Source organism: Bactrocera dorsalis, chromosome 1 (genome assembly GCF_023373825.1).
Source record: "Bactrocera dorsalis isolate Fly_Bdor chromosome 1, ASM2337382v1, whole genome shotgun sequence".
Taxonomy (NCBI): Eukaryota; Metazoa; Arthropoda; class Insecta; order Diptera; family Tephritidae; genus Bactrocera; species Bactrocera dorsalis.
Genome location: NC_064303.1, coordinates 104,801,698 through 104,828,362, shown reverse-complemented (window position 1 = coordinate 104,828,362; position 26,665 = coordinate 104,801,698). Strand labels below are relative to the sequence as shown.

Here is a 26,665-nt window from a genome sequence, read left to right as displayed (position 1 = left end):
GACGCTTATCTGGTGCATATTTGTGATGTCCAGAACTGCTAGTTATGGATCAAAAAAACCGTCTAATATCGACAAAGCACATAGAGCTTGCCACAAATTTATTGTTCGTAAAATTATGGCAATAGAGATGTTTAATCTGACGAAAGCTGGATAGTTGAAGAGAAAGTATATAGATGTTTCCACTTTATCTGACTTGACAAGTTATGTCCTTCAAAATCTTCAACCTCACTGCATTTGTACCAATTGGACAGTGTCAAGTTAGGACGCCTATTACTCCGGCATCATGGGCCTTTCTAAGAGCTAGTAATTCAACGGACTTTTTGTGTTCCACTCTGTGCCAGAATGTTTTCGCAACCCCACAAGTGCTGGTTACTGACCAACGCTTGCTGAGCTTTGATTTTACAAATTTCGAAGATTCCGCTGTGATCAGGCACCCAGACAAGTTTGATATGAAAGTGGATTGATACTTCTGCTAATAAGCTCATACACTCCTAGCTTTAAGCCCCTTCTCAGCGAGATCCGCAGTCTGATAGTAACCATCGCAACAATGCATTTGCCCGCCATGTCCACAGTGCTATTCAGTAGCATTAGAATAATTGGTGTTGTACGTAGTGCTGCGCTGATGCCATTGGGGGCTGTTTACCGAGCGTCCACCACCAAACAAATTCGTCATAGAACTGCATTGGCTTACCTACGGCTTCGTAAAGCCAAAGCACAACTTTTGATTAAAGATCCCATACAAAAATTCATAGACCGATAGTTTTTAAAACCTAGACTCATGGACGTCTATTTATTAATTCGATAAAAAACTTCTTATAGAGAAGATAGAATTCTGACAAGGTTTCAGCTAAGATCTCTAGATCCCTCCAATTGGTTTTGTACAGATTTTACAGTATAAGTCGAGAAATTTTAACCTATCCGAAAACTTTACTTAGGAACTTAACTCAAAAATAAATATCTTTAAGTAGACATGCAATTGCGTTACCTTACATATGGTGATGATAGGTTAAGTTGGGTTTTACTGGCGAGCTGTCACGTTATACAAAGACCAACTGCCTCTTAGTAATGTCAAATAGAGGTTCAGTTTAATTTGAACTGATCTATTTGTCATACGGGACCGAACTTTAACAGCGACTTAATATCTAATTTTATTACTTCATCCAGTCACAGAACTGCGAAGCTACTAAACATCTAAGTCAAGTTCTAAATAATACTAAACAGAGGGAGAGGAGTAATTCCAACGTCTCGCTCATGTCTAAGTCCTTGTACTTTTCCATCCGGCTAATTTGCTAGAATTCCGTTAAGGGCAGTATGTATGGATATGACTATGATAACCATAAAACGTTTGACAAACCTTTGAAAACTCATACAAAACAACGAAAAAATAAAACACTCCAACGACAATAAGATAAATTTGCATATTTATTTAAAGTGCAGATTAAGATATACTTAAGAACATTTTGAATAAAATCACAATCAAAAAGTTGTTAACATTTGCTTTAGTTTTCCCTACTTGTAGTAGGAAGAAAGTTTATATAATATATGGTATACTTATTTATAGTCAATAAAATCATATAAAGTCATATATAATAGAACAAACATATTGTAAATAATACACATATGTATGTATGTATATATGTAAATTCAGCTTAGATTTCGGTTAAAATTTCTAAAAGCGAAAAAATCTGCTTACTAAAAGTTAATGAGCACGCAAACGCTTGTAAAGCATTTTCAATAAAAATACTTGATAGAGATAGTTTATGCTTAAGTCTATATTTAATATAATATATTTAATTATGTGTGTATGTGTACGTGTATATAACTAATTGCTTAACAGCTGATAGCCTTGAATTGAATGCTGGTAAACTTCGGCTTTGCTCACAAAGCGCCAGAAGCGACTACTCGCTATGCCATTCGAAGATAATGTGCGCCCATATGAGATAGGCGGTGATGATAACGATTTGCCCCAGCATCAGTGGGAAAACAACTCTGTGTGCGAGAAGAGAGGAAGGAGAAACGAAGAGATAATAGTAAACGACTTAATATTATTTGTTTGTTGTTCCACTTACTTCAAGTAGCGCGTGAATGTTATTTTATATCCATGTTGTTCAGCAATGCCGGCAGAGACCACATTAGAGGAGGCGCCATACAAAGTGCCATTTCCTGCGAAGAAATATTATTTGCTTTTAACATAAAAGTCATCTTCATAACAAACACTAGCACCCACCTCCCAAACTCGAGCCGAATGTTAGCGCCCACACCAGCGGCTCCAACGGCAGACCCAAAGTCTCCCTACTCACCAACGATACAACCACACGCACCATCATAGCGGTCACTGGTATGCTGTCTAGCACCGCCGACGCCAACGCCGATATCCACAATATAATGAATATAGCCATGGCCAGACGATGTCGCTCATCGACAAACAAGATAATTCTTTTCGTTAATTCACCAATACAAGCGAAGAGACCCAAGCGCTCCACGCATTCCATCATCACAAACATGGCGGCGAAAAATAGCAATGTCGTCCATTCGATGCGATGCAACAGATGCTCCATATCGTCACGATTCAAAACAATCAACAATGCAATGACACCGAGCAGCGCCAGCCAGCCCAGCGGTAGCGTGCGCCATTTCGGCACCGACTGCACGAAGAAGCAGACAAGCACGAATGTCAGCGCCGCACAGGCTTGCAACAAAAGCATTTTATGTTTGATGGGATACTTGAGCTTGAGCTCCTGCAGTGTATGTGTGTAGGCGTCGTTCGAATCCAGGCCACGTTGCTTGCGGCGCAGCGTACGTTTCAGCAGTTTCACTTTCTTGTGCAATGTGGCGCGTACGAGGTCGGCGTCCTTGGAATAGGAGGAGAGTGAATTGGCGGCACGTTGCCAAACTTTGATTTCGCGTCGTAGATCCTTAAACTCCTTCGGTTCGTTGAGACGCAACGATTGTGGGTCGCGAAAGACGAAACGCAAATGCATGCAACTCTGTATGGTGACGAGAATGACGCCGGGTAGGGTGTGGGCGACGAATTTGGTGAATGTGATGCCCTGGAATATTGAAATGAGATATTCAAGGCTCATTAATTGATTGGTTGGATGTTATAAATTTTGATCAGTTTTCTAAATATGTTTATAGTTTCGGAAACTTTAACCAAAAAACGTAATTTTTGCTTCCTAGAGCTCTACTAGGATATCCATTGAGAATGGGCTCTTCGACACAAACCCATGTAGAGAAGAATAAGACTAATAGCAGTTCCCAAAGCTTACGTATAAGACATATGTACGTTGCACGAAGTATACGAGAAGATCATTATTTTTCTATTCTACGATCTTTGCTCTTCCTCTCATTGATATTGATTCTACTACACCTATAATCCCATTTTATTTCAAGTTTTTAACTTACATTTTTGGTAAAAAAGTGATTCGAGCAAATAATGATCGAAATTGGATCACCAATGGGTGTTAGCGAGCCACCAATATTCGATTGTACTATGATACCGAGTAGCACCGGCACTGGATCCAAACTCATCACTTCACATAATCTGTAAAAAACAAAAATTGATTAAAAACTATGAACTCCCAATCACTTATACGAGCTTACCGTATGGCCACTGGAGTCATCAAAATAACAGTTGTGACGTTATCGAGGAAACTCGATACGAAGCATGTTATAAAGCAAAGAAAATATATCATGGGCCAAATTTTACCGCCCGAAATTTCGAAAGCCAACACTGCTATATAGTCAAAGACACCGGTCTCCGCTAGAATGCCCACAATGATCATCATACAAAACAGCAACGTCAACATTTCCATATCCATCCATTCGATGATCTCATCCATATTTGGACGATCGTCGAAACAAGCCAACACCGCGACTGAGAGTATGGAGCAGACAATGGCCACGAAGGTGCGTTGAAAAACCTAAGAGTAGAATACAAATTGTATTATTGATCGCAGTTATTTTCTTTATCCTCATACCTCCCACACGAGCAGCGCATAGAAGATCAGTAATATGCCCGCTGCGAGTAGTGTGCCAATCTTTTTATTAATAATCAGCGGATTGTAGACCAACTCGACTGCGAAGTCCTTCTCAGCATTGGTGTACATGCTGAGACGCATTGTCACGCCCGGTTTTTGTAGATTTCTCAAAACATTGTTGGGCATTTCGTAGGTCTGATTGCGCCAAACGACAGGCGCCACTTCAAAGAGTGTTTCCGAAACTATCGGTATTAGCCAAGGCTGTAGAATGTTCTACAAGAAAAAATTGATAAATTAACAAAAATTATTTTTATTAACTTAAAATAAATACCTTATAATCCTGTCTCTTGTTTATTTGGTCATAATACGACAACTGTGACTGAACGAATAGAAATTTGCCAGCATCGTCATGCTGATACATGCGCATGGTCTCGTTGAATGTGCCGAAGATTTTGAGCTTGAAATCGCCGGTGGGATTTTTGGGCAACACAAAGTCTATGATTAGACATATGTATATAAGTAGATTTGAATACTATAGTCATATTTAATTATTTAAAATTCTTTCACTCACTTTTCGTTTTATTCCACGGCACTTCCAGTGTCTTCTCAAACAAATGCTTCTCTTCGAATATCATTAGCACAACCGCTGCGAATACCCAAAATATCAAGAGTCCGCCACGTTTTATTAATCGTTCACGTTTGCGTCGCTCCTTCGACTTTTGTTTAGCGACTACACGGGTCACAACCGCTTTTGCCTTTTCGTTGGTCGAGTTTTCGATGTCCGAGAGTGTACATTCGCCGTCGGTACTATGTAAGAAAGTGTTACTTATCTTAAGTTCTACGTTTTATTTAACTTTACTTACCTTCGTTCATCGCCTGTATTATGGCCGTGTGAGAGCTTTCTCATATTGATGTATTCGGAATCTGCAAAACTGTGCTCGTCTTCATAGCTCGACTCCAAGTCATGTGGATTGCCGGACTCATCATCCGTAACCACTGTGGAACCTGTGGAATTTAAAATGGTAAATGTAAGGATTAAATGCTTTCTTCTTTATGTATATTGGGGTTGTTTTTAACGTGATGGATTCCAAACCGAGCGCAAACCCTGGGGAGGAATGTTTTGTCTTCTCACTTTAGGTCGCCTTCAAACAGAAGTTTTTTTGGCTACCTAGAGAATACTTGGTCTAAGACCGGAAGTCATGCGACGCTTGAGCCATATGTAAAAGGATCGTTTCTGGTCACTGGCTGGTGAATACCGATCAGAGAATTTTCTTCATTTGGATGAACTTCTACACATGGCTCCATCCTCTCGGCATTATGAGTTTTCGAGAGAAAGATTCTGCGGAAGATTTATGGTCGTTTGCGCATTGGTCACGGCGAATACCGCATTCAATGGAGTGATGAGTGTATGAGATATATGACGACGTTGACATAGTACAGCGAATTAAAAGACTGCGGCTGAGCCGGCTAGGTTATGTCGTCCGAATGGACGAAAAAACACCTCAGCTCTGAAAGTATTCGACGTAGTGCCTGCCAGGGGAATCAAAGGAAGAGGAAAACTTCCACTCCGTTGGAAAGACCAGATGGAGAAGAACCTGGATTCGCTTGAAATCTCCAATCGGGGTAAGACTGCGAAAAGGAAGAGCGACTGGTGCGCCTACGCTAGTAAAGAAGAAGATATCGACATTGAAATGTCTGAATCATCTACATAGTACATTCCTTTTTTCATGGAACGTCCTTCTTTATTTAATACCAAATTTATATATGAATGGAGACATGTTCACATTCTAATAAGCAAATATATACTCGAAGTAAATACTATATTCAACATTAAATATAAAATGTGACCATCAATATGAGTTATAGAAATGCGTGTCAAAACTATGAAAGAGTCAATGGGTTTTTCGCATACCACAAAGAAGCATCCATCAATCAACAACAAATTATACAACATAAGCACGCTCTAGAGTACATACACAAGTACAAACTAATAAAATCAAAAATAATTTGTGTTTGAGCCAAAGTCATAAGGACACTTGAGTATTTCTGTAACTGACACCCACATACACGAAGCGACTGTACACAAATCCACACAAAAAATTGATATACATTTCAACTGTCTATTATGAATATTATTACTTGCGTATGTGTTGGTACATACATATATATTTATGTCCATGAAAACCCCAATAATTCCGATATTTATGTCGTAATTAACCTTCGTTTATATCTTGTGCTGTTAACCACTTCCTTAACTACTTGCAAATGAATGCGTGGGAAGTGGAATTGAATGACGTTTCCACTTGAAATGCATGGAAAATGAAGTAGAGTATCGACGACTCGTTGACAAGAGTAACGTTTATCGTTACAACAATAATACTAGCGTTGATTAACGACTCAATTTAGACAAGCACACAAAAAAGCAATTGCCAAAAGGTTTGCAAACAAAAGATAAACATCAAACAATTGTTTTATTTGATTGGTTTGTGAGAACTTTCCAGCAATAGCCGGCTCATATTTCACTCTCAATTAATATTTGACATTTGCACATAACTATGTAAATATAGTTTGTATATGCCATATACTAATTTATGTCTATATATATGCCAAAGGAGCCAAGGTTTTAAGATACTAAACTTGAATAATATACAACTGAGCGATTGGCTTTAAAAGCCAGTTATGAAAGAGTGATTTTTACCGACCGAATGAAATCATAATAAAATAGAAAATCTTGGTGTGACATAATTTTCCATATTTTCAAACTAAACTTAGAGGCCTTTATCAAAATTCCAAGCAGCAAATTTTGCTCAGACTTATCACAACTCTTATGAGAAATCATCTTAACATTAAAAAAAAACCCATATTATATTAAACTATCTTTTATTTTGAAGAACCCGTCATGTTTCCCCTTCTATTGGAAAGCGTGCTTGCTAAAACGTTTCCATATTTAAAATTATATACTCGTTTGCTCTTCTCTCACTTTTTAATTGTACCAAAATATTTAAATTGTACCAGTTGCTTGCTCGATTTGTCACTCTCAAAGGCTCAAAAAATCGCTGACAGAAAAATATTATTACTCGTATAATGGTATAACCACCTGCCAATACGAGTATATCTCTCTCTATTATTATACCAAAAAGTTAGTCTTATACAAGCTTGTTCGTTTCACCTCTATTTATGGTTCAACAAATCTCATCAATCAACAAAGACAGCATGGTTACAGATTAGGTTATTTCTACTCTTTATAAAATACAATCAAATCTCAATGAGTACATTTAAGTTAGAAGATTATATACTCTCTGAGTATAGACTAAATTTTCAGAAACCTAAATATCACTTTAGGATCATTTTCATTCTTTACATTCAACACTATTTTTTCTACTACTTCACTAGGACATCTTCGGTCAAAGGCCTGAATAAACATTAAAAATAAAAATAAAATCTCAATTTTACATGTCAAAAACTCTATAAAGAGGACACAAGGTGAGATCAACGTTGGCAGAGCTTATTCGAGTTAAAACAGAGACGAAAAAATCCGTACAATTGAGTTGAACCATAATAGAAGATCAGGAGAGTGAGAAAAGAACAGTATCTTGACATAACTTAGTCATACCCATATTCTCTATGATGTGACTTCCATACGTCCAAACCACTGCAGTGTCCTCCAAGCGGAGATCACAGCAATTAAAGAAAGCCTTCTTTTTCTGAAAAAGCGTGTTGAAACCAAATATATATTTAGATATACCGATGGCCAAGCGGCTTTGAATTCACTAAAGTTTCTTAGAGTTTCAACGAAGATAGCCAAAAAATCACTTAATCTCTTAGTAGATCTAACATCCAGTTTCACGATAAACCTGCAATGGGTTCTAGTACATAGAGATATTATCGGTAACTGCGAAGTAGATGAGCTACACATATGACATACTCGTAGATTCAGCTGAGTCTCTGCGAAGTCAATACCTCACTTGCTCAACAAACAGGCAAACGTAGCATGAATGGAAAATGGGACGAATACCGCAATCGATGAGCTCTAGGAGATATATGACGACATTGACACAGTTCAGAAAATTAAGAGAAAGCTGCAAAGCTAGCTAGATCATGTCCTCCAAATGGGTGTAAACAGTCCAGCTCTAAGAGTATTCGACGCAGTACCCGTCGGGGGAAGCAGAGGAAGAGGAAGACCTCCACCCCGTTGAAAAGGCCAGGTGGAGAAGGAGCTGGCTACGCTTGGAACCGCCAGCGACTAACAGCAAGGCAAGGCTTTGCATAGAAAAAGAATCTCAACTATCGGCCGGGGGTTTCTTAACGACGTCTCGGAAATTTCACATATAAAACTGTTTGCATTAATGAGCTTCAAAAGGAGCACAGGGTGGTTCAGGTAGAACATAAAGAGTGAGGGGATTTTAGCGCGGTTAGTTTCACTATGAACCTCATAAAGGCCTAGGCCTAGTTGTCAGACATCCACTTTTCCTATCCACAAGTCAGTTAGACATAATTCTCCTTAACAACTTCGCTCACAAAGTTCTATTCATAAGTATAAAATAAAAAAAATTGTGTACGCATGCGTAAGTTAAACTTTTTTCCCTTATGTAACTTAACCTTGAACTTGGAATTTTTTGCACTCAAATATCTAAAATTAAACTGTACACTGATGAAAAACTAAAAGTATAAATATATCCCCTGCAGTTTTCGCCAATCAATTAGTTGCTCAGAGCGCATTTTTTTCTTTCGCCAACATGCTAAATTAACTATAAATACAATAGAATGCATTTTTTTCTGTTCACCTACCATGCAAACGCTCATTTTCCATTTGAAAGGACACCATGCTCGGATCGTGTCGTATTTGTGGCGGCAGAGCGCGCCACACCTGCAGCGTCTGCTCGGTGACCTGACCAGGTGCCATGAGATTGCGACTGGAATGCGGCTTCAACAGATCAACACTCTTCGTGGGTGTGCTGGCGGCGACGTGGGCGGGGCTGTGTATGGGGCTGGCACCATTCTTCAACACGCGTATTTTATCCTTTAAGCCCATATTCGTGCCTATGTGTGTGTGCACTACTGAGCAATGAATAGCTAATGATGAGCAGCTGAGTTGATTTACTTGTAAACACAGTAGGTGGGTTAACAGGTGGGTGGTTGCTGTATCGTTGGCGGTTTTATCTTAGAAATGCGTTTGATTCTTCCACTGCGGTAGCGCACGCGTGCTCCATATAGGCTCACACACGCTGCGACATTGTTTATTTAACACTTAATCACAATTAAAATAGTTAAGCACAAAGGCATTTGTTGTCTGTGGCGGCTCAAGATGTTCCTGTGTATTTGTGTATATGTGTGTATTTAACTAATTAAAATGAAATTAAAGTAGTTTGTTTTGTTTATGTGTTCGTGTAGTGAATTAAAAACGACGAAGGCGTTGAAATTTATTTTTTTTTATTTCTTTTATAATTTGCTATGCGGATATGCGCGCTCGTCGCTGCTGTGGCCAATGTCAATTCCCATTCCACTGACACTGACAGTGGCGGATTGTTTTTAGACACAATTGTGTTTATATATATTTATATTTATTGCTTGTTCACTCACACACACATATGCGTTTAATTTAATTTCTGTTTTCACATTGTATTTTCAAATTTGTTTTCTTCGTTGTTTCTTGTTTTGCTAAAGATTTTATTTTTCAATATTAATATTTGATCATTACATGAATTCGTCTAAGATATTTTTACAAAAAAATATATTACTTCTGGTAATCGATTTCTTATAATATTGTCTCTCAGTAAATTTGGTTATTGTATGTAGTTTTCGTAGTTTAGGAAACCACTTATGAGAGGACGCGGCCATGTACACATTTTCAAAATTTTTTGTCCACAGGTATCCCTTGCTACTGCGATCCCCTAATTTTTTTAAACTTTTCTCGTCATCCTGATAATTTTTTTTTAAATAACCCTATGTCTATCTCGCTTAGTCTCCTTTCAACCCGATACACTTGACCCAGTGACATCCAACATCTTAAGGAGTAACATGGTTTCCTCGAGAAAAAACATCGGTTGTGTAGTTCGTGAGAAATCTTGACAAACCGAAAATTCTAGGGTGTCTCCTTATTGAAGAATTATATAATATAAAGCCATGAAACCCGTTTGACACCTTAAACCCGTCGGGAAAATATGTTTCCATAGATGTGAAGAAGTCACACGGAGCAAAATCTGGAAAATTCGATAGAAGGTGAAGAATAAATCAACGAAATATAGCCTTGGTAAGAGAGAAGTGTGAGCCCCTGTGTTGTCTAGGTCTCCGTTTTGATCTTCTCGAGGAAGTCGATGTTGATCACAACTTGTGACTACCAGAAAACGATGATCATTACCTTTCCGGCCAGTAGCACAGTCTTCACCATCTTCGAAGCAGGTTCGCTGGGTGAAGTTCACTTTTTAAACTTTTCCTTGGTCGCTGCTGTGTACCAATGGATCAATGTTTCATGGACGCTCGCTAAAGGTCCAGAGCTCCATCGGATTGCGCTGAAAGTAGATCACCATTTTCGAAGCAAGTTTGCTGGGTGAAGTTCATTTTTTTAACATTTCCTGGGTCTCTGGTACAGAAATTTCTCTGGATTGCGCTTAAACTAGGTAAAATAAAGCTGTGAAGTGATCTCGTGGCTGCACTTATTTTGTGGAGTGCTCAAACGCGGTATCCATCGCACTGACAGCTTTCTCATGTCGAGTAGTTCATGAGGAATATGGTCTACACGATCTTTTGAGATACTTACTGCCTCATATATAATGCGCAATTTCGTTTCAGCTTCAATCGGCGGTCTGCGAAGATAATAATATTCAGTGTATATGGGTGTGGGTTGTCAAAAACCGATAAAAATCGACTTCGTTGAAACTCGTTAAGCCAAATTATGACTGTCGATCTCGTTCGTATGAGATAAAACAAGAAAAAACGTTAGCTTGCCGCTCCACAGCATCTACCAACATAGTAAAACCGGAACCTTTCATTGCGAACTGCTCCGCAAAGATGGAGCAGTGAGTAAGGAGAAGTATTGGCAACAACTTCCAGGCATGCTCCAATTTGCTAATGGGTGTTTACAATCTTTAATGGTTTAAATATGAAATCAACCTCCCAAGGGAAAAACTCAGGCCACTTGAAAGCATCCTAAACTGGGCATTGTAAGCTCAAGAAATCTGAAACTCCAGAAAACCTGCTATTTGACTGCATAGCAATCTGTCGACGCACGAGAGAGGCTCTTGGTTCTATATTTCCAAATATGAATAACATGGCCTTAATAGCACCTAGCAGTATATTGAAATTTATCAATTTGCTGGGGCTAGGTGAGTCGTTGTGACTTAGGTGAAGGCATAATAAACCCCAAGTCGCAGTGCAATCCTCATTTATTTATCAAATCCAATTTAGCTTCTGCGCAACCGTTACCCAAAACCCTTCACAAGTACAAAAAATTCGATATAAGAACTTGATTTTGATCGGTCAATTTGTATGGCAGCATCGGTTATGGCTGGTCAGATGGTCCGATCTGAATAACATATTCCGAGATTGTAGCGTTGCTCGTTAGACAATAATCCTTGTAAAATTTTGTAAAGATACCTAGGACCATAAAAAAGTTTTCCATACAAGGACATGACTTTTATAGTTCAGTTTGCATAGCAGCTATATGCTATAGTGCTCCAATATCAGTCGTTCCGACAAATTAGCAGCTTCTTGTGCGAAATAGACAAAATTTCAGGGACTAATTCGAATATATACAGAAATACAGACGGATTAACAGACAGATGGACATGGCTAAATTGACTCAGCTTATCAAGTTGATCATTTATATATTCATTTTATAGGGTCTCTGACGTTACCTTCTAGGTGTTACAAGCATCGTGGCAAGCTTAAAAAAATGCGCATTCTACTGTAATTTTGACAGTCAGGGTCTGCGAGCAAGTAGTACACAGTCTTTCAATAAGTATATCAAAAAGTTATGTCCATTTACATTACTTTTTATAAGAAAACTTTCGACATAGCAACCTCAACTTGGAACGACATAAATGTTCGCGAAGGTGTAACGGTTCACGCCTTGAAATGCTCGTAGTCACAAGCGATAAATGTCAACAAAAAAGCCATTCTTCTTATGCATTCTTATTCTTCGCGCTCAATACGCGTGTGTCATGACGCAACGCTTACGCAGGCTTTTGTATATTAATTTACCGATTTATTTATGTTTTCGGTCATAAAACTGCTTTTTCGCACGTCCGAAAAGACGAGAAGTGACTTGAAGCTATTGTGTGTGAATTAGAGTTTTTTTACTTAAAAATACTTTACGCTTATTTTTATTTCTTTACATTTATTTATGTTTATTCTTGCACTTTCCAGAAGGAATTTTCTGCGTTTGATTTATTTATATTTTCTTATCACTTTCTGTAAGTAGCCTCAACACCACAACACTTCAGCCCATTTTAATCAGCAACAGAAATGATTTTTCATTTATTCTTACACACATACACATACCACATACTTATTTACACATATATATTATATATACTTGCAAACAATAAATTTCTGCCGCGACTCAACAGCTGATTGGTGAACTTGAAAAAATCTTCGTTTGCATTTTCACGAAAAAATTCCGCAACTTTAACAGTCAGCGCTTGCCACACGACTAATTTGAATTCGCTGCGCCGCACAGCATTTCAACGGTTTCTAAGTGCCGTCGTCGTGCCAGTCGCTGTTGCTACAGCGCCGCAGCTGCGCGTAGCGCTGCCCCCCGAAAACAAACTGTGCACACTTCCAAGTGTCGCTGCCAATGTGTGGGTGTTGCTTTCCTGCCGCATGCTCGGAACGTGTGCGCAGGCTTCACGTTCGTGGCAGCAGCAGTCGACGTTGCCGCAGCCGAGCAGCGGCGTTACTAACTGCTTCCAGCGTGCAAACACGCCTTCAACACGGCGCTGATAGCTAGCACACCTCCACTGCCTTAGAAAGCTCGCAAACTTAAACTTTTGTGTGCCAACGAGCTTTCGAAAAGTTCAACATGTGTTTATTTGACCGGTGAAGCCTGTCAAACAATCAACAAATATTTCTTGTGTATACCCACTTGGCACTGACAATGAATTTCTAAGTGCTTAATGCTTGTTGGCGCACGAAAAGCTTACACAAAAGCATAAACAAGCAGTGGTTCCCAAACATATCTCATTCTGATTGCAAATAATATGTCTTCGAGCTAAATCTATAAGTAAATAAATGTTGTCAAAGCATTTTTAAAATTCTAGGAAACGTAGAGTTCAATAGTTGATCTAACAGTGCTGTAAAAAGCTCTCAGTCAAACTAGGCTTTAGGGTACTGGACCATTGTAGTGTTTGCCAAACAGAAGTGGCTGCTATTAAGGTGTCGGTGGACGTACTGATACGAAGTGCAGCCGCTTTCACGGAGATGAGCACTCACTCCGATATCAGGACGGAAATACTAGCGCTGAGCCCGCTAACTGTGCGATCAAAGTCAGTCGAGTAGAGCCTGTCCACACTAGAAATAGCACCAAGCTAATTCGTCATCAGACTCGTTTTAGTGCCTGATCATGGACGAATGGCTGACAAATTACAAAGCCAACGAGGTGAGATGGGGATCTCAATTGCAATTTTACATTCTAGCACTGGACCAATGGACATCGCATGAGCTTAGCAGGCGTTTTCAACGGACCACTCCTGTATGAATGCAATATCCTTTTGATCTCGCAGAATCGCTAGCAACTGCAAAGCGGACGAGCTAGCCACAGGGACCGAGTTGGATCTCCATTGGCACTGGATGCGACTGCAAGATCCTTTTGGCCTAGATTAGGACGCGGAAGATCTTCTGAATTACTTTCTCTTAGCAAAGATAATTTTGGCGCAATCGTAAGGGTCCAATAGGCAATCAAGCGGTAAGGCTAAAAATCATGACGGACGTACGGCCTTCACCGACTCCCTTTCCGTGAATCACGTACTTGGAGTCAAACCACCATCCATTGTAGACGAAGAGTTCCAGAGTGACCCTTGCGCAGCTTTCTTCTGAATACTGTAGCAGATTAAACTCCTACTTATCCAAAATAGACCCTGACGTATCAAACATACGTCCAGCGTGCAATGAGCCCCCGCATAACACTAGCCACCTCTATGTATGTCCTTCTGATCCTATTCATCTGACAACCTTTTCCCTTTGATCCGACCCTGTCGAAACTAGGTACTTTCTCCTCCATTGTCCAGTCTTTGCCGGACTGAGGTTGAAATATCTCGGCAATCTTAATTTCGGCAAAACAGGAGACATAGCAGAAACTGCCTTATAAGACTCAATAAATATTTGGTACGCTCAAAGCGCTTTGTAAATTTTAAAGGGCCTCGTTATCTACTCCATACTAGTTTTATGTAACACTAGGGACTAGCGCTCTAAGCAGTCCAAGTAAGATTCCTGTTAGGATCGGTCTCTTAACCTAACCTAACCAACAAAACCATAAGCTTGAAGAAGACTTTCGACTGTTTGGTAACAATTTGAGTATGTATTTTGTACAGATAGTTTGCAGCTTCGACTGACTAAGTTTTCCAAATGCATTACCAAAAAAACTTGAAAGTTAACAAAAACTCTAGAAGCTTTATTAACTAACAGTATCTGAATTTTGATTCCGTAATATTGTACCGTCTAGTTTATTGAACTATATTGATGCAATGATATTCACTTTTTGAAAGCTTTGAACCTAACCTAACCAACAAAATCAAAAACTCGAAAAGAAAGCTTTCGATACTTTGATACTAATTGCAGTCTTCTGTATAGGTAATATATAGTTTGCAGCTTTCACTGACAAATGCATTACCAAAAAAGCTTGAAAGCTAACAAAAGCTCTGAAAGCTTAATTAACTAACAGTATTTGAATTTTAGTTCCGAAATCTTGTAACGTCAAGTTTATTTAACTATATTGATACAAGGACATTCGCTTTTTGAAAGCTTTGAACCTAACCAACAACGATGAAAGCTCAACACAAATTATTGTTGAGCCTTTTAGTAAATAAAACTTGTTGATTTTCATTTTTAATTCATAACTACAAATGAAAGATACAACAATGCATTAATGCGTCCCTAAAAAATTGTGAAAGCTTTGAACCTACAAAATAACAAACAGAGCTTTTTTTTAATTTTTTTCTTGATTTTTATCAAAGTAAACACATATTTTCAACATTTGCATGTTCATAAATTGACGTATGCATTCTAACAGTATTTTCTCGCGTGTTTATAGACCTTTCAACAAATCACTTGTTGCTGTTTTGATTAGCCTATGAATATTGACGTGGCTTTCGCGCATTCTTAAGCAAGGTTCTGGTAATGTTGACCAAGCACTGACATGCACATAAATACCTCTAGGGGTTCCATTGTACTCACTAAATAATTTTTGTAAATTTTTACACTGCAAATGCATATGTAGGTGTTGGTGTTATTTGGCTTGCGTGCTAGACTGTTATTATTTATTCATATGGTTCTACATGGCGTATGAATGACTTTCAATTCATAAAAAACAATATTTGCCAGTGACGAATGCAACTGGACGTTTACAGACATTAAATTATGAATTAATGAATAATCACGACAGATGTGCGTAAATACGAGACATATGCACTTATTTGCTTTGCTAATAGGTAGAAAGGGTGCACATGAGTTTTTGAAGAAATATGTGAACTTACTTAGAAGGAGAGAATTTTTATTTTTGGTTAATCTTTATTTTCTATATCGATTTTTGTAAATTTTAAATAAATATATTTTTTAAATGAATTAAATTTCTAAATATTCTAAAAATAAATATTTTAATTTTTTAAGAGCCATTTTTCTATACTTTCGAACTCAACTTTGGCCCAAATGTGGTATCACAACTGACTGAAAGTCCTTTGTGACAACAACAATGTGGCGGATAACAATACAATCATGTATAATATGTCAATCAAAATTGTTTTTGTTAACATAAATACGTGTCTGTAAACACTCTTGTATAACACAAATCACTTATTGACACTTAACAGGCAATTAGGTATTCGGTGTAGAAGTTTGCCAAGTCACCAGAAATTAAATTCCATATTTTTAGTGACTTAATGAAATTAGCTAATCTAAATATCCACATACACATACATACATATGTACACATGATGATTTCTAAACAAAACAACTGCTTATGTATCTCTAACCTAGCGTAGTAAGAAAAATTTCCAGTAAAAGGATAAGTCAAGGACGTGCTAAGCCGAAAGCAACAACAACGTCAAATTAGCTGAGGCATTTGATTAATTGTCGATGATGATTTTTCAAGGGACTTTGATAAACAGAGTGTGAAGTTTGAGTAATTTCGTTATACATATGCAATACATTAGGGTGGGTCAAAAAAAAATAATAATGAATTTGTGTGTAAAAATTAACGTATATGAGTATACAGACAAAAAATATAACTGTAAGGAGAAGTTTTTTGCTAAAAATTTTAAAATATATTGGTGAGCTTTCGAAGTTCCTTCCTTTCAAAATTCTTTTAAACTTTTATAATAATAAATTGAAAAAACAAAAAATGTTGGCCATAAAATTTTGTAAAAAAAATTATTTATGTATTTAGAAAATATGTTGGTGAGCTTTCAAAACTCCTTCAAAGTTTCTTTCTTTTCAAAGTTTTTTTTAACCTTTTATAATGAATAAATTGAAAAAAAAAAATCTTGTTGGACATTAATGGACCATAGCGCACCTTCAAAAACCTTTAATTTCTTTAAAATACCGTTATTTTATAATTGTTTATAATAAATAAATTGAAAAAAAATTCTTGTATGGCATAAAATTTCCCAAAAGTTTTTTTTTTTCAAAATTAAAATTAAAAAAAGTTTAAAAAAATACTAAAAAATAATCCTTAAATTTTCTAAATTTTTTTTTTTCAAAATTAAAAATTAAAAAATTTTGCCAAATCAAAAATTCTTATATTTATATTAATATGAAAGCATTTATATTTATACGAAAAACTTTGAAAGCTTAAAATTTTTTCCTGCAGGGATATTCTTCTGCAGATATGTATGTTGATTATTTTAAGCCACGAATTCGTTAGATTAGTTTTTGGCTCACCCTAATATACATATATTATATATGTATACACTGCTACACGTATGTACACATACATTTTCTTACGGAAAATTACGACAATATATAATAAATATTTTTATATGAAGACATATGTACAGTTACCCCCTCAATGTTATAGCAATACATACTGCGGTTATTGTTTATTGTACTGTTCATCAATCGATCATTATCATTATAAAATCTATTCTTAATAGGTTATGACCCCAAGAATTTTTGTTCTAGAAAAGTTTGATAATTTTTGAATGGGTAAAATCAGAAATACAAAGCTAATTGATTAGCTTATCAATATTTAATTCTTATATTTTACTCCAATATCGATCGCACATAAATGTTTGGTCCTTGAGGCTTAAAAATATACATTGACCCTTCGAGAGGGATTTCAATTTTAATAATTCGTTATTACGCCAAAATCATCTCAAATGGTAACCATACCTTCCGATACATACAGATAGATAATCAAATACCGTTATTTTTACATTTCTTGCTTATGATCTGCAATGAAAAGCTTTCAAGGATCGCTCAAACAAGTACCTAAAGAACAAGTTGGTATTTATTTCAAGGGTTACTTGAAGAATTACAACAACTATTGCACAACTTGTGAGATTACAGTAAGCAATAAATGTATATAACACAAAAGCAATAACAAATATGCATTTTATGCTATGTTTTCGTACATAAGTATGCATATATACATATAAGTACAAGTAAATGCCAATAACACAAATTCATTTAGTATTGAACCATATACACAACTTTTAAAAGGACTCGTCACAAAATTGAATGAACACACTTGAACTGCAGAGCGTGGCGACAGTTTAACTAATGCCATGGAAGGTGCGCTCCAGGATTAATCGAACATTTTTTGATTTTTATAGCCTGAACAACAAATATTAAGTTTGTCTCATAGAGAAGGAAATTTCGAAGACCCTATATCGTATATATAAAAATCATCAGCGTGATGAGCTCAGTCGATGCCTTGCCCGTCTGACTGTCTGTCTATAAATACGGAAAGTACTTCGTCGATCTAAAATTTTGCAGGTGTCTTTTCTACCCTCAGATTCTGCTTACTTTTTGGAACCGCAGATATCGAAGCACTGTAGCATATAGCTGCCATACAAACTAATCGCTCAAAACCAAGTCTCTGCATGGAAAACCTCTTTTATTTGAAAATATAGTGCAGATCCAATCAATATACCATATAACTGTCATACCACGTACCAACCAAAAATAATTTCCTTTTGGGAAACCACAATAACTACATAACATTATTAAAAGGTCTTATTAGTCTATTTGAAAATATGTAACTGTAAAACATCACATATATTCTTTCACTTTTTCTTGGAATATTACTTCTACTGTACTTAAAGTACTACAGACAATCAAGCAGTCATCTTAATAATACCCTGTAGAAAATTTTTTCTGCTTGCTTCTTTCTCTGTATATATCATAAAATCACTCTCTGCTGCTGTAAGTATCCGCGAAAAGAAAAACTTCCGAGAGGTTGGTCTTAACTCGATAATATACCCAACATTAATTATCAGGTTCCAAAGAATTTTTAAAAATATCTAGCAGTGCTCCATGAATTATGTTGCTAAAATTAAGATTATTACGCTAAAATTTTCCTTCTATTGAAATCCAGCCCGAAATTTCCATATCCCAACATTAATTAACCTTGCGAAAGGCTCTTAGAAGCATCACTGAAGCTTTCTTTCGGGATTAATACCAGATATAGTATCTCTTAGGTTTCCGAACTTAACTATGGGAAGAACAGTAAATACATAGACTTAAATTTTAAGAATACATAGGGGGTAGAGAGAATGGAGCTATGTGTAGAAGTCCATGCAAATGAGGAAAGTTCTTTGAGCGCATTCACTTAGAAGTGATAACGATTATTTTACATATGGCTCAAGCAGCTCATGACTTCTGGTCTTAGACCAAGTATCCTTTAGGTAGCCAAAACAACATGCGTATGAAGGCGACCTAAAGCGAGAAGGCGTGCGCTGGGTTTGAGACCAGCCACGTTAAAAACTAACAATTAAAAGAAGAAAACAGCCTCGAATGAGAGACAACAACAACTTCAACAACCGCCCAGTTAACTTAGCTTTCTCCAGAATGGATAAAGACGCGTAGTAAATGGTAGTGAACGAGGGCAAGACGAAAATCTCCTGTCATCAAACAAACAGTCGTTCTACTCGCGACTTGGCTCCCACGTTACTGTTTACCGTCATAACTTCGAAGTCGTAGATAATTTCGTCTATCTTGGAACCAGCATCAACACCAACAACAATGTTAGCCTCGAAATCCAACGCAGAACATCTCTTGCCAACAGGTGCTTCTTTGGACTAAGTAGGCAATTAAGATGCAAAGTCCTCTCTCGACAAACAAAGACCAAACTCTATAAGTCACTCATTATTCCCGCCCTGCTTTATGGTACAGAGGCTTGGACGATGACAACATCTGATTATTCTGATTTACGAGTTTTCTAGAGAAAGATTCGGAAGACCTACGGTGTTTTGTGCATAGGCAACCGCGAATATCCGCCGAGGGAAGCAGAGAAAGAGGAATACCCCCACTCCGTTGGAAAGACTTGGCTACACTAGATATACGGAGGTCTTTTAAATACTTTGATCCGTACATAAGAGTTCTGGGCATCACCACGGATAAGCGTAACTAGCAGTACAAGTGGTCTCACGAATACCTAAACTAACCGAATTTTCCCACCGGGCTAGTTGTAGCGGAATATGGGAAAATTTCCGCCAGGATAAATAGTTTGTACTTATTTTCATATCTGTATGTCAACCAGCTGCACATACATTTGTTTTCTTGTTTTTGTAATTGTAAGTAAATACAAAAAAATTGAAGCATTGACGGATTAGACAAAGGCTCAACGAACTATTCAACATTTGGTGGGTGAACCAGTAGCCAAGCATGCAAATGAATTTCATTCAGAAATTGACGGTGTCGCGAGTGACAAGTGAATCGAACAACGGCGGAATAGCGTGTGGAAAACCGTAAAATGCACTAATTGCAAAGATGGAAAATTAGATATAATTTATAAAAAATAGAACACAGTGCATGCATACATACATACACGAGGACATATACAAATTTATGTGCAGCAATTAATTTAGAGACTCTAACTAAATAAAGACTAAACGGAATTGCAAATTTTCAGTTAAAAAAATCGTATTTTCTAATGTTTACTTGCGACAAGCCTTAAGTGCAAATATGCATTTTCCCCTAATATCGTCGCACAAATGATGGGATGTGGTTCATCGATGGACACGAACAGCGTAATTGAAGAGCCCATACAGAGCCTGGAGCGTTGGCAGCAAGGCGACATGGTAAATATCGAGCGCGAGGCAACTAAAGTTTCCGAAAAACCCAGATTTTCCCATCTCATTCCGCATATAGGATCCCGCTGCCGTCATCGAGGAATTTGTGCGTTTGGACGAACGCATCAGCAAGCTCGAAGCCACTTGTCCGGGCCCGCGTATGGCCACCGCCGAAGCTTGGGTGGAGCACTTGCAGTCGCAACGCGATTCTTTGCTCGGTGTTGACACCGTAGATATGGCCTTGAACCCACAAAATAACGGCGCATTGCAACAGCAGCAGCAACAACCACAACAACACCAATACAGACAGCAAATGAATAGTGAAATATTGACGTTGAATGAGATCGATGCAACAACACCGCCGCCTATTCACCAACCGCCCTTGCAACCGCTGAGCGTTACTGCAGCCACAACAGCGACATCAAAGGCAAACAGAGGTGCATTACTACGCGGAAATGGCGCCACAACAAATGGCGTAGGCGGTGCGGCACGACAAGCTAATAACAGCATTGTGGCCAATACACCCACCCAAGATTTGGCTAATGTGAGTTGTAAACACAAATACCAAACTGTCACTTAAAACACCCAATTACATATTCTGGGGGGTTACTGAACTGGTAGAGTAGTACCGAAGTATTGCGGGAGGGTTTTAGTGTGGATTATGACGATTCCAGAAGGTTTTTGTGTGAAAAGGGGGATCGGGGGTTTTCGGGGTTTTAATAGCAAGCCACTATTTTTCCGGTCAGTATGGCAACTGCTATTCCGAAAAGTTCTTTAAGCAAAAGCTTCTTTTTTCTTTGATTTCTTTCTCAATATGAAACTAGAACTTCTTTCGTCGGAAGGAATGAAGAGAGAGGTTTAGCCTCGAAATCCGAAGCAGAATAACTTCGGACTGAGTAGGCAATTGAGAAGTACAGTCCTCTCTCAATCGGTTACGCTGACTAGGTCATGTCGTCCGTATGGATGAAACCAATCCAGCTCTGAAAGTATTTGACGCAGCACCGGGGGGAAGGAGTAGAAGAGAAAGATCTTCAATCCGTTGGAGAGATCAGATGAAGAGGGACCTGGTTGCACTTGGTATCTCGAATGGCGCCAAATTGCGAAAGGAAGACACGACTCACGCGTTGTTGTTAACTCGGCTATAACCCCATAGTGCATATATAGCGCTGTCTTCGCCATTAAAGAAGAAGAGTATTCCATATTGACCGTTTGACCCTCTGGAACGACCTCATTGTGAACCTTTGCGCCCTCTACTCGGTGTCGTTTTTCCAAAGCTTCAGATCAGTGTGAGTCTTGTATTGACCCGCTTCATGCACAAAACATTAGCCAAAATGTGCTGTGCCGATCCATAAGAGATATTGAGATCCTCTGTGACCTCCCTGATATCAAAGGGACGACATTGACGCATCATTTCTTTAACTTTTTCGATGTTACTGACATTAACAGAGGTGGGTGGACTCAATTGAGGCAACTTTTCGATAACTTCACGTCCTTCGTTGAAAACTATGCGCCACGCAAATACTAGTATTCGGGATTAAATAAAGAAAATCTTCGGCACTGACCACGTACTTGAATTTCCAGCCAATGTTGGACGGTAAGCTCGCCAACTGGAAGGATTTAGTATTCAGTATCCCAAGATAACGTCATGAAAAGTAATTTCTTTGACAAAACTGTATTTAAACCACTAAATACTTTTCCATCCAGACCTTTGCTAAACAAACCCTTAAAAGCTCATAAAGCCTTTGCTAAACAAACCCTTAAAAGCTCATAAAGCCTTTCACCGCTTTAGTTGTAAACACGCCTCCTCTGTAACTCCTCTGTGGTTCAATATGCGGGTATATGTACAGACATAATAACGAAAATACATCAATATACTTGTATATTTAAGTATGTTCTCGTGTGGCCAAATGAGCTTCAGCCACCACCTCGTAGTTTAACCCCCCGGCGTCGTTTGCATGTGTACACGTGCAAAGTGGCGACTCATTTGGAGCGCGTTCGTACTTCCTTCCTGTAGTAATTTGATTAATTGTAGGCGTTAGTTGTTGTTATCTTTGCTTGTTTTGAATTACTTGTCCATGAATTGTAATATTAGGTAATTTCTCGAAAATCGGTTTACTTGTTTGCTGTTGTTGTTGTCCTAACGAGGGGGCTAATTATTAACATTTGCGGAGTTTGGGGTAAATGACCAACAACCGGACGTACAGTGTTGTAAAAAAAAAATCTACCCAAAATTTTAGTCATTTTTTGCCTAGCAAATTCGAATTTTGATCCGACCGAAAAATTGGTAGGTCATTGATTTCTGCGAAAGCACTTCAGTAGAAAGTGCTTAAAAAAGGAGTTCATTATGCTCCTTAACTGGGAGCATACGGATCTCACTATGCAGGTGCTCGATAGGAAACATCAAAAGGCTTCCTGTCGTAGTTTGGATCTTCCTCGACTTCGTTTCACTGCATCGAGGCGACCTTATTGGTAAGGCGTAGTTAAGAATCGGTCGGCCTTTTGCCTTCTAAGTTGCCAACAACGTTTCTTTGTCAGGGGGAAACGTGCTGCCGGCTAGCGGTTGGACGATTTTGTTGCGGCTGTGTACTTTGGCGATAATCGTTGTCGTATGAGAAGTGAAGGTGCACAGACTGTCAAAAGTCACATTTAAAATTTGAGGATTATTGGCAGTCGAAATAGCGGGGAGAGGACACCACCCTGCGGAACCCCTTGTTCAAGTCTTCTGAGTTTTGAGTTTTTACCTCGAAATAGTAGGTAGTTTATGGTCCACCTTTTCAGTACTGGATGGAGCGTAGTTTTATCGATGTCCTCAAGTAGCGATGTGTGATTGACTGTGTCAAAGGCTTTTGACAAGTCCAACGCTTCGATGATCGTTCTCTCGCAGGGTTAAGGCCTCGAACTATCTGGGCGTTTGTGTACTCTTCGGAAGACATGCTGGTGGTATGCTAGGGTCAGGTGAGGAGAAAGGATTGGGCGATAGGACTCCCCTCTGTTGGCGGGTTTCCCAGTTTTCAGTAGTGGGGCCACTATTCCGATTTTCCACACATTGGGTATTTGAAGAGTGGTCAGCAAAAGGTTGAGGACCTTGGTAAGGTAACCTACTCCCGTCGGGCCTAGATGCTTTAGCACCAGCATGTTGATTCCATCAGGGTCAACGGATTTTGTCTTGTTCCTGACGCATTTGCCGCAGCCATCGGGTAACACATCGTTTGGTTTTGTCTACCGAAGGCGGCAGTATAAATTGCCGGCTAAAATAGCTCGCGCACTTCTTCGAGTCCGAAGAGGTATGGTCATTGAATTGAATTTCAACTCGGTCAACATGTATCTTCGAATTATAAAATGCCTTGACAGTAGTCCAAAGCTTACTCACACCGGTGGAAAGGTTACAGGACTTCAAGTGCTCTATCCATTCTGTGAGATAATTATGTGTACAGTATACTCGCATCTAATAGTGATTCCATTTTCGTTTTATAGAAATCAATGTTGTTGCTAATATTTTGTACAGTATTGTCTGAATTGTACTTCGTTACTCATACGCCCTGTCAAACTTGTTTATTACAACTAAATGCCAACAGTGATTAACTTACTTGGACACTTTAAGAAATTATAGGTATAAGTTACGTTTATTTTAGGGCGAGTAAAGGGGATATATTACTAAATACTATGCGCAAAAGTGTTGTATGGGAAAATTTTTACATGCATGACTAGACAAATGTAATGACTTTCAAGACATAAAACAAATTATGAAATATTATAACGAAAATGTAGAGAAAAAAGTGAAATAGTAACATAAATACTTCAAAAATTCATTACCTAGTATATATTTTGCCAGCTGGCCATAAATTTGGGTGTTGTTGGCGATGTAAATAAGGCTTCCACACATGAGGATTTCTTTGCGAGCCTCAGTGAATCTGCGCTTTATCTAACGTCCATCCGTTACTATACCGAAATACTGGAACACACAAAGGTGCGACTGAAAACGTTAACGGAAAGCTACAACGAATTAAATGAACTATATGTGCATCACGACGGCATTATAGGTAAGCTGTTAAAAAAAATTTCAATACAACAACTACACCAAGCTTTATACGCCTTGCAGCCTTTATCAGTGGCGGCACGTACATGACACGACTGGAGGAGAGCCTTGACTCGCAGCTGGAGGCGGCGCGTGATGTGCGCGATAAATTAGGCAGCGCCTTGGAGCAATGGCGTATATGCGGCACTTTGTTGCGCACCAGTGCCACTTCGGCCACACAGGCTTTGCAGCAGTGGCAACAGTTGGCTAAAGCAATGTAAGATTTATTTAAAAAATGTGGTTTTTCGAATATATAGGTTCCATTTTTACTTTCAAGTGATCCGAAACACAAAATTCAACTTGCTTTGGAATGCCGTGCGGCACTGCAGGCCGCTTTGATATCGGTGGAGTGTGCGCAATTGGCGCTGCCACATGTGGAAATCAAGCACATAAGCAATCGCCAGCTGCTGGCAGTTAAGCATTGCAACACCTACATGATTACAGATATAGCGAATCTGGCAAGGTGAGTAATGTCACAAATTAAATTTAATAAAATCAACAATAATTCATAAATTTTCGTCGCAGATATCAGCATACAAGTAAAGTATTTATCTCCTTTGAGAGTAATGCGTCCAAGGCTTCGACGTGGTTGTATGAAATGTTCAACAAAACTTTGCGGCATGATTTCGATAAGGCCGAGGAAACGGTGCGTCATTTGGCTAAAACATTAAGGGATCATCGCGAGGAGGTTTTCACCGCTGCTCGAAAATAGCAGTAAACGCTTGCCCAACGCAATTTGTTTCAGTAGTTGTAAGAACACTTTTTCATAACATATGTATATTTATAGTTTTTATTTGTTAACAAATTAAAGCATTGCTTAAAAAACGTAGTTAAACTTAATACCAGTAGGTCTTCTTTGGGATACGTTCTTCCTCAATGCCCATCTCTTCCATAATATCCATTTCAAATGTGGACAATTTAGGTTGGAAAGTTATTTCGGATACAACAGCGGCTATAAAAATACAACAAAAAAAACAGAATTTTTAAAACGCTTTACAGTTTTTCATTCTTCTGGTTTAATACCGGCTGTATCCTTTTCGCGTTCAATATATGCGCCGGGCGTTTTATAATCGTGTGTTTGATTGTTCGTTTCTGGTATGGGTATAAGGCGGCCAGTGCGCGCGGATACACGTACCTTCTCACCCTCTTCAGTATAACGCCATTCGAATTCTGTGCCTTGCAAATCCGAGGGATCGACTAATCGCACATCTTTAGTAACCTAATAAATAACATGTAACGTTATTATTAGGAACGTAAGATTTCTTATGAAAAAACTCACATCTAAAGGCGATTCAGATTTGATTAATATGCCTGGAAAACCTTCTTCAGCGCCCACTGTACGATAATGCCAGTTTAGACCTTCCACCATCACCCAATTACGTTCGGGTATAACCTGTGTAACAATTCCTTGTTTACCCTTATCTTTGCCGACAAGCACTTCAACACGATCACCACGGAAGAAACCCCATTCATCTATAAAAAAAAAAGGAATAGTTAAACTACTATTTGCATCAACTGCTTGGAGCTTCAAGTTTTACTTACCCACTGGATTCAGAAAGACCTTTTTGCGTATAGTACCGGGCATATTTTGCTGTCTGAACTGCCCTGTCCATGGCCTATTCGTTGTATATCGAAAACGCTTACGCTCTACCGTGCGTTGTGTGTAATTTGGCAGACCAGATGGTGTTTTCCAATAGACCTTTAATTTAAAATGTATAAATAGCATAATGGATAAGACAAATTATGTATAAGAATTGTAATTATGCTGTTTAGCCACGTCTATGACATTACACAAACTAACCTGCTTTTTACTTCTCTCAATGTATTCCTTTGGAAAATTTGAGAAGTTTTTTAGTTTAGTGGCCAAAAACTGGGTTAGCCTCATCTTTTACAGAACTTATTATTATAAAATCAACCAAAACGTAAAGGGAATCGCGTGAATGTAATTCAAAGGAATGTTATAAAACAGCTGACCACTGACAGTTTACATAATGCGTTCGAAAACGAAGCAATAATGAAAATTGCTGAAAAGCTAATTTTTTTCAGTGTAGAAAGTATTTAATTTTTGTGAAAATTCATTGATATATTTATTTAAAATTAAAAAAATTACTAGTTTATATACTCAAAGAGCATTGCTTTAAAAGTTAACTGATATTTAAGAAGCATTT

At 38.2% G+C, this 26,665-nt stretch overlaps 3 protein-coding genes across 14 annotated transcripts; 1 reads left to right on the top strand and 2 right to left on the bottom strand.

Annotated features, from left to right (window-relative positions):
- Positions 1-1,417: 1,417 nt before the first annotated feature.
- LOC105233299 (P protein) lies at positions 1,418-12,646 on the bottom strand. Of its 10 annotated transcripts, none has more exons than XM_049451834.1 (11): positions 12,480-12,646; positions 8,769-9,638; positions 4,844-4,985; positions 4,552-4,787; positions 4,312-4,475; positions 3,981-4,253; positions 3,604-3,923; positions 3,406-3,544; positions 2,228-3,050; positions 2,070-2,163; positions 1,418-1,989 (listed from the first exon to the last, which is right to left on the bottom strand). In XM_049451834.1, the coding sequence occupies exons 2-11, from the start codon at positions 9,010-9,012 to the stop codon at positions 1,899-1,901; spliced, it is 2,526 nt and encodes an 841-aa protein (XP_049307791.1). In that variant the 5' UTR covers positions 9,013-9,638; positions 12,480-12,646; the 3' UTR covers positions 1,418-1,898. The 10 variants fall into 10 exon arrangements, with proteins under 10 accessions (XP_049307791.1, XP_049307820.1, XP_049307825.1 ...); XM_049451863.1 differs by having other exon boundaries at positions 8,769-9,321; XM_049451868.1 differs by having other exon boundaries at positions 8,769-9,291.
- A 7,237-nt stretch (positions 12,647-19,883) lies between these two features.
- LOC105233301 (uncharacterized) lies at positions 19,884-25,277 on the top strand. 3 transcript variants are annotated; one of them, XM_049446441.1, is made up of 6 exons: positions 19,884-20,431; positions 20,502-20,966; positions 24,240-24,462; positions 24,522-24,714; positions 24,775-24,960; positions 25,132-25,225. In XM_049446441.1, the coding sequence occupies exons 1-6, from the start codon at positions 20,345-20,347 to the stop codon at positions 25,166-25,168; spliced, it is 1,191 nt and encodes a 396-aa protein (XP_049302398.1). In that variant the 5' UTR covers positions 19,884-20,344; the 3' UTR covers positions 25,169-25,225. The 3 variants fall into 3 exon arrangements, with proteins under 3 accessions (XP_049302398.1, XP_029409275.2, XP_011213643.2); XM_029553415.2 differs by having other exon boundaries at positions 19,891-20,431; positions 25,023-25,277; XM_011215341.4 differs by having other exon boundaries at positions 19,894-20,431; positions 24,255-24,462; positions 25,023-25,276.
- LOC105233300 (probable 39S ribosomal protein L24, mitochondrial) lies at positions 25,271-26,456 on the bottom strand. The gene is made up of 5 exons (XM_011215340.4): positions 26,299-26,456; positions 26,040-26,196; positions 25,777-25,970; positions 25,521-25,716; positions 25,271-25,449 (listed from the first exon to the last, which is right to left on the bottom strand). The coding sequence occupies exons 1-5, from the start codon at positions 26,380-26,382 to the stop codon at positions 25,334-25,336; spliced, it is 747 nt and encodes a 248-aa protein (XP_011213642.2). The 5' UTR covers positions 26,383-26,456; the 3' UTR covers positions 25,271-25,333.
- Positions 26,457-26,665: the final 209 nt, after the last annotated feature.

Bases quoted from the DNA above. Each gene is read 5' to 3' on its own strand.
- LOC105233299 (XM_049451834.1), bottom strand. From the start codon at position 9,012: ATGGGCTTAAAGGATAAAATACGCGTGTTGAAGAATGGTGCCAGCCCC. The intron at 3,924-3,980 runs GTATGAGGATAA...TTCTACTCTTAG, and splicing joins ATGCGCTGCTCGTGTGGGAG to GTTTTTCAACGCACCTTCGT. The intron at 3,545-3,603 runs GTAAGCTCGTAT...TGTTTTTTACAG, and splicing joins ATGACTCCAGTGGCCATACG to ATTATGTGAAGTGATGAGTT.
- LOC105233300 (XM_011215340.4), bottom strand. From the start codon at position 26,382: ATGAGGCTAACCCAGTTTTTGGCCACTAAACTAAAAAACTTCTCAAAT. The intron at 26,197-26,298 runs GTTAGTTTGTGT...TTTAAATTAAAG, and splicing joins TTGAGAGAAGTAAAAAGCAG to GTCTATTGGAAAACACCATC. The intron at 25,450-25,520 runs GTATTAAACCAG...GTATTTTTATAG, and splicing joins ACGCGAAAAGGATACAGCCG to CCGCTGTTGTATCCGAAATA.
- LOC105233301 (XM_029553415.2), top strand. From the start codon at position 20,345: ATGATGGGATGTGGTTCATCGATGGACACGAACAGCGTAATTGAAGAG. The intron at 20,967-24,239 runs GTGAGTTGTAAA...TTCATTACCTAG, and splicing joins CCACCCAAGATTTGGCTAAT to TATATATTTTGCCAGCTGGC. The intron at 24,463-24,521 runs GTAAGCTGTTAA...TACGCCTTGCAG, and splicing joins GCATCACGACGGCATTATAG to CCTTTATCAGTGGCGGCACG.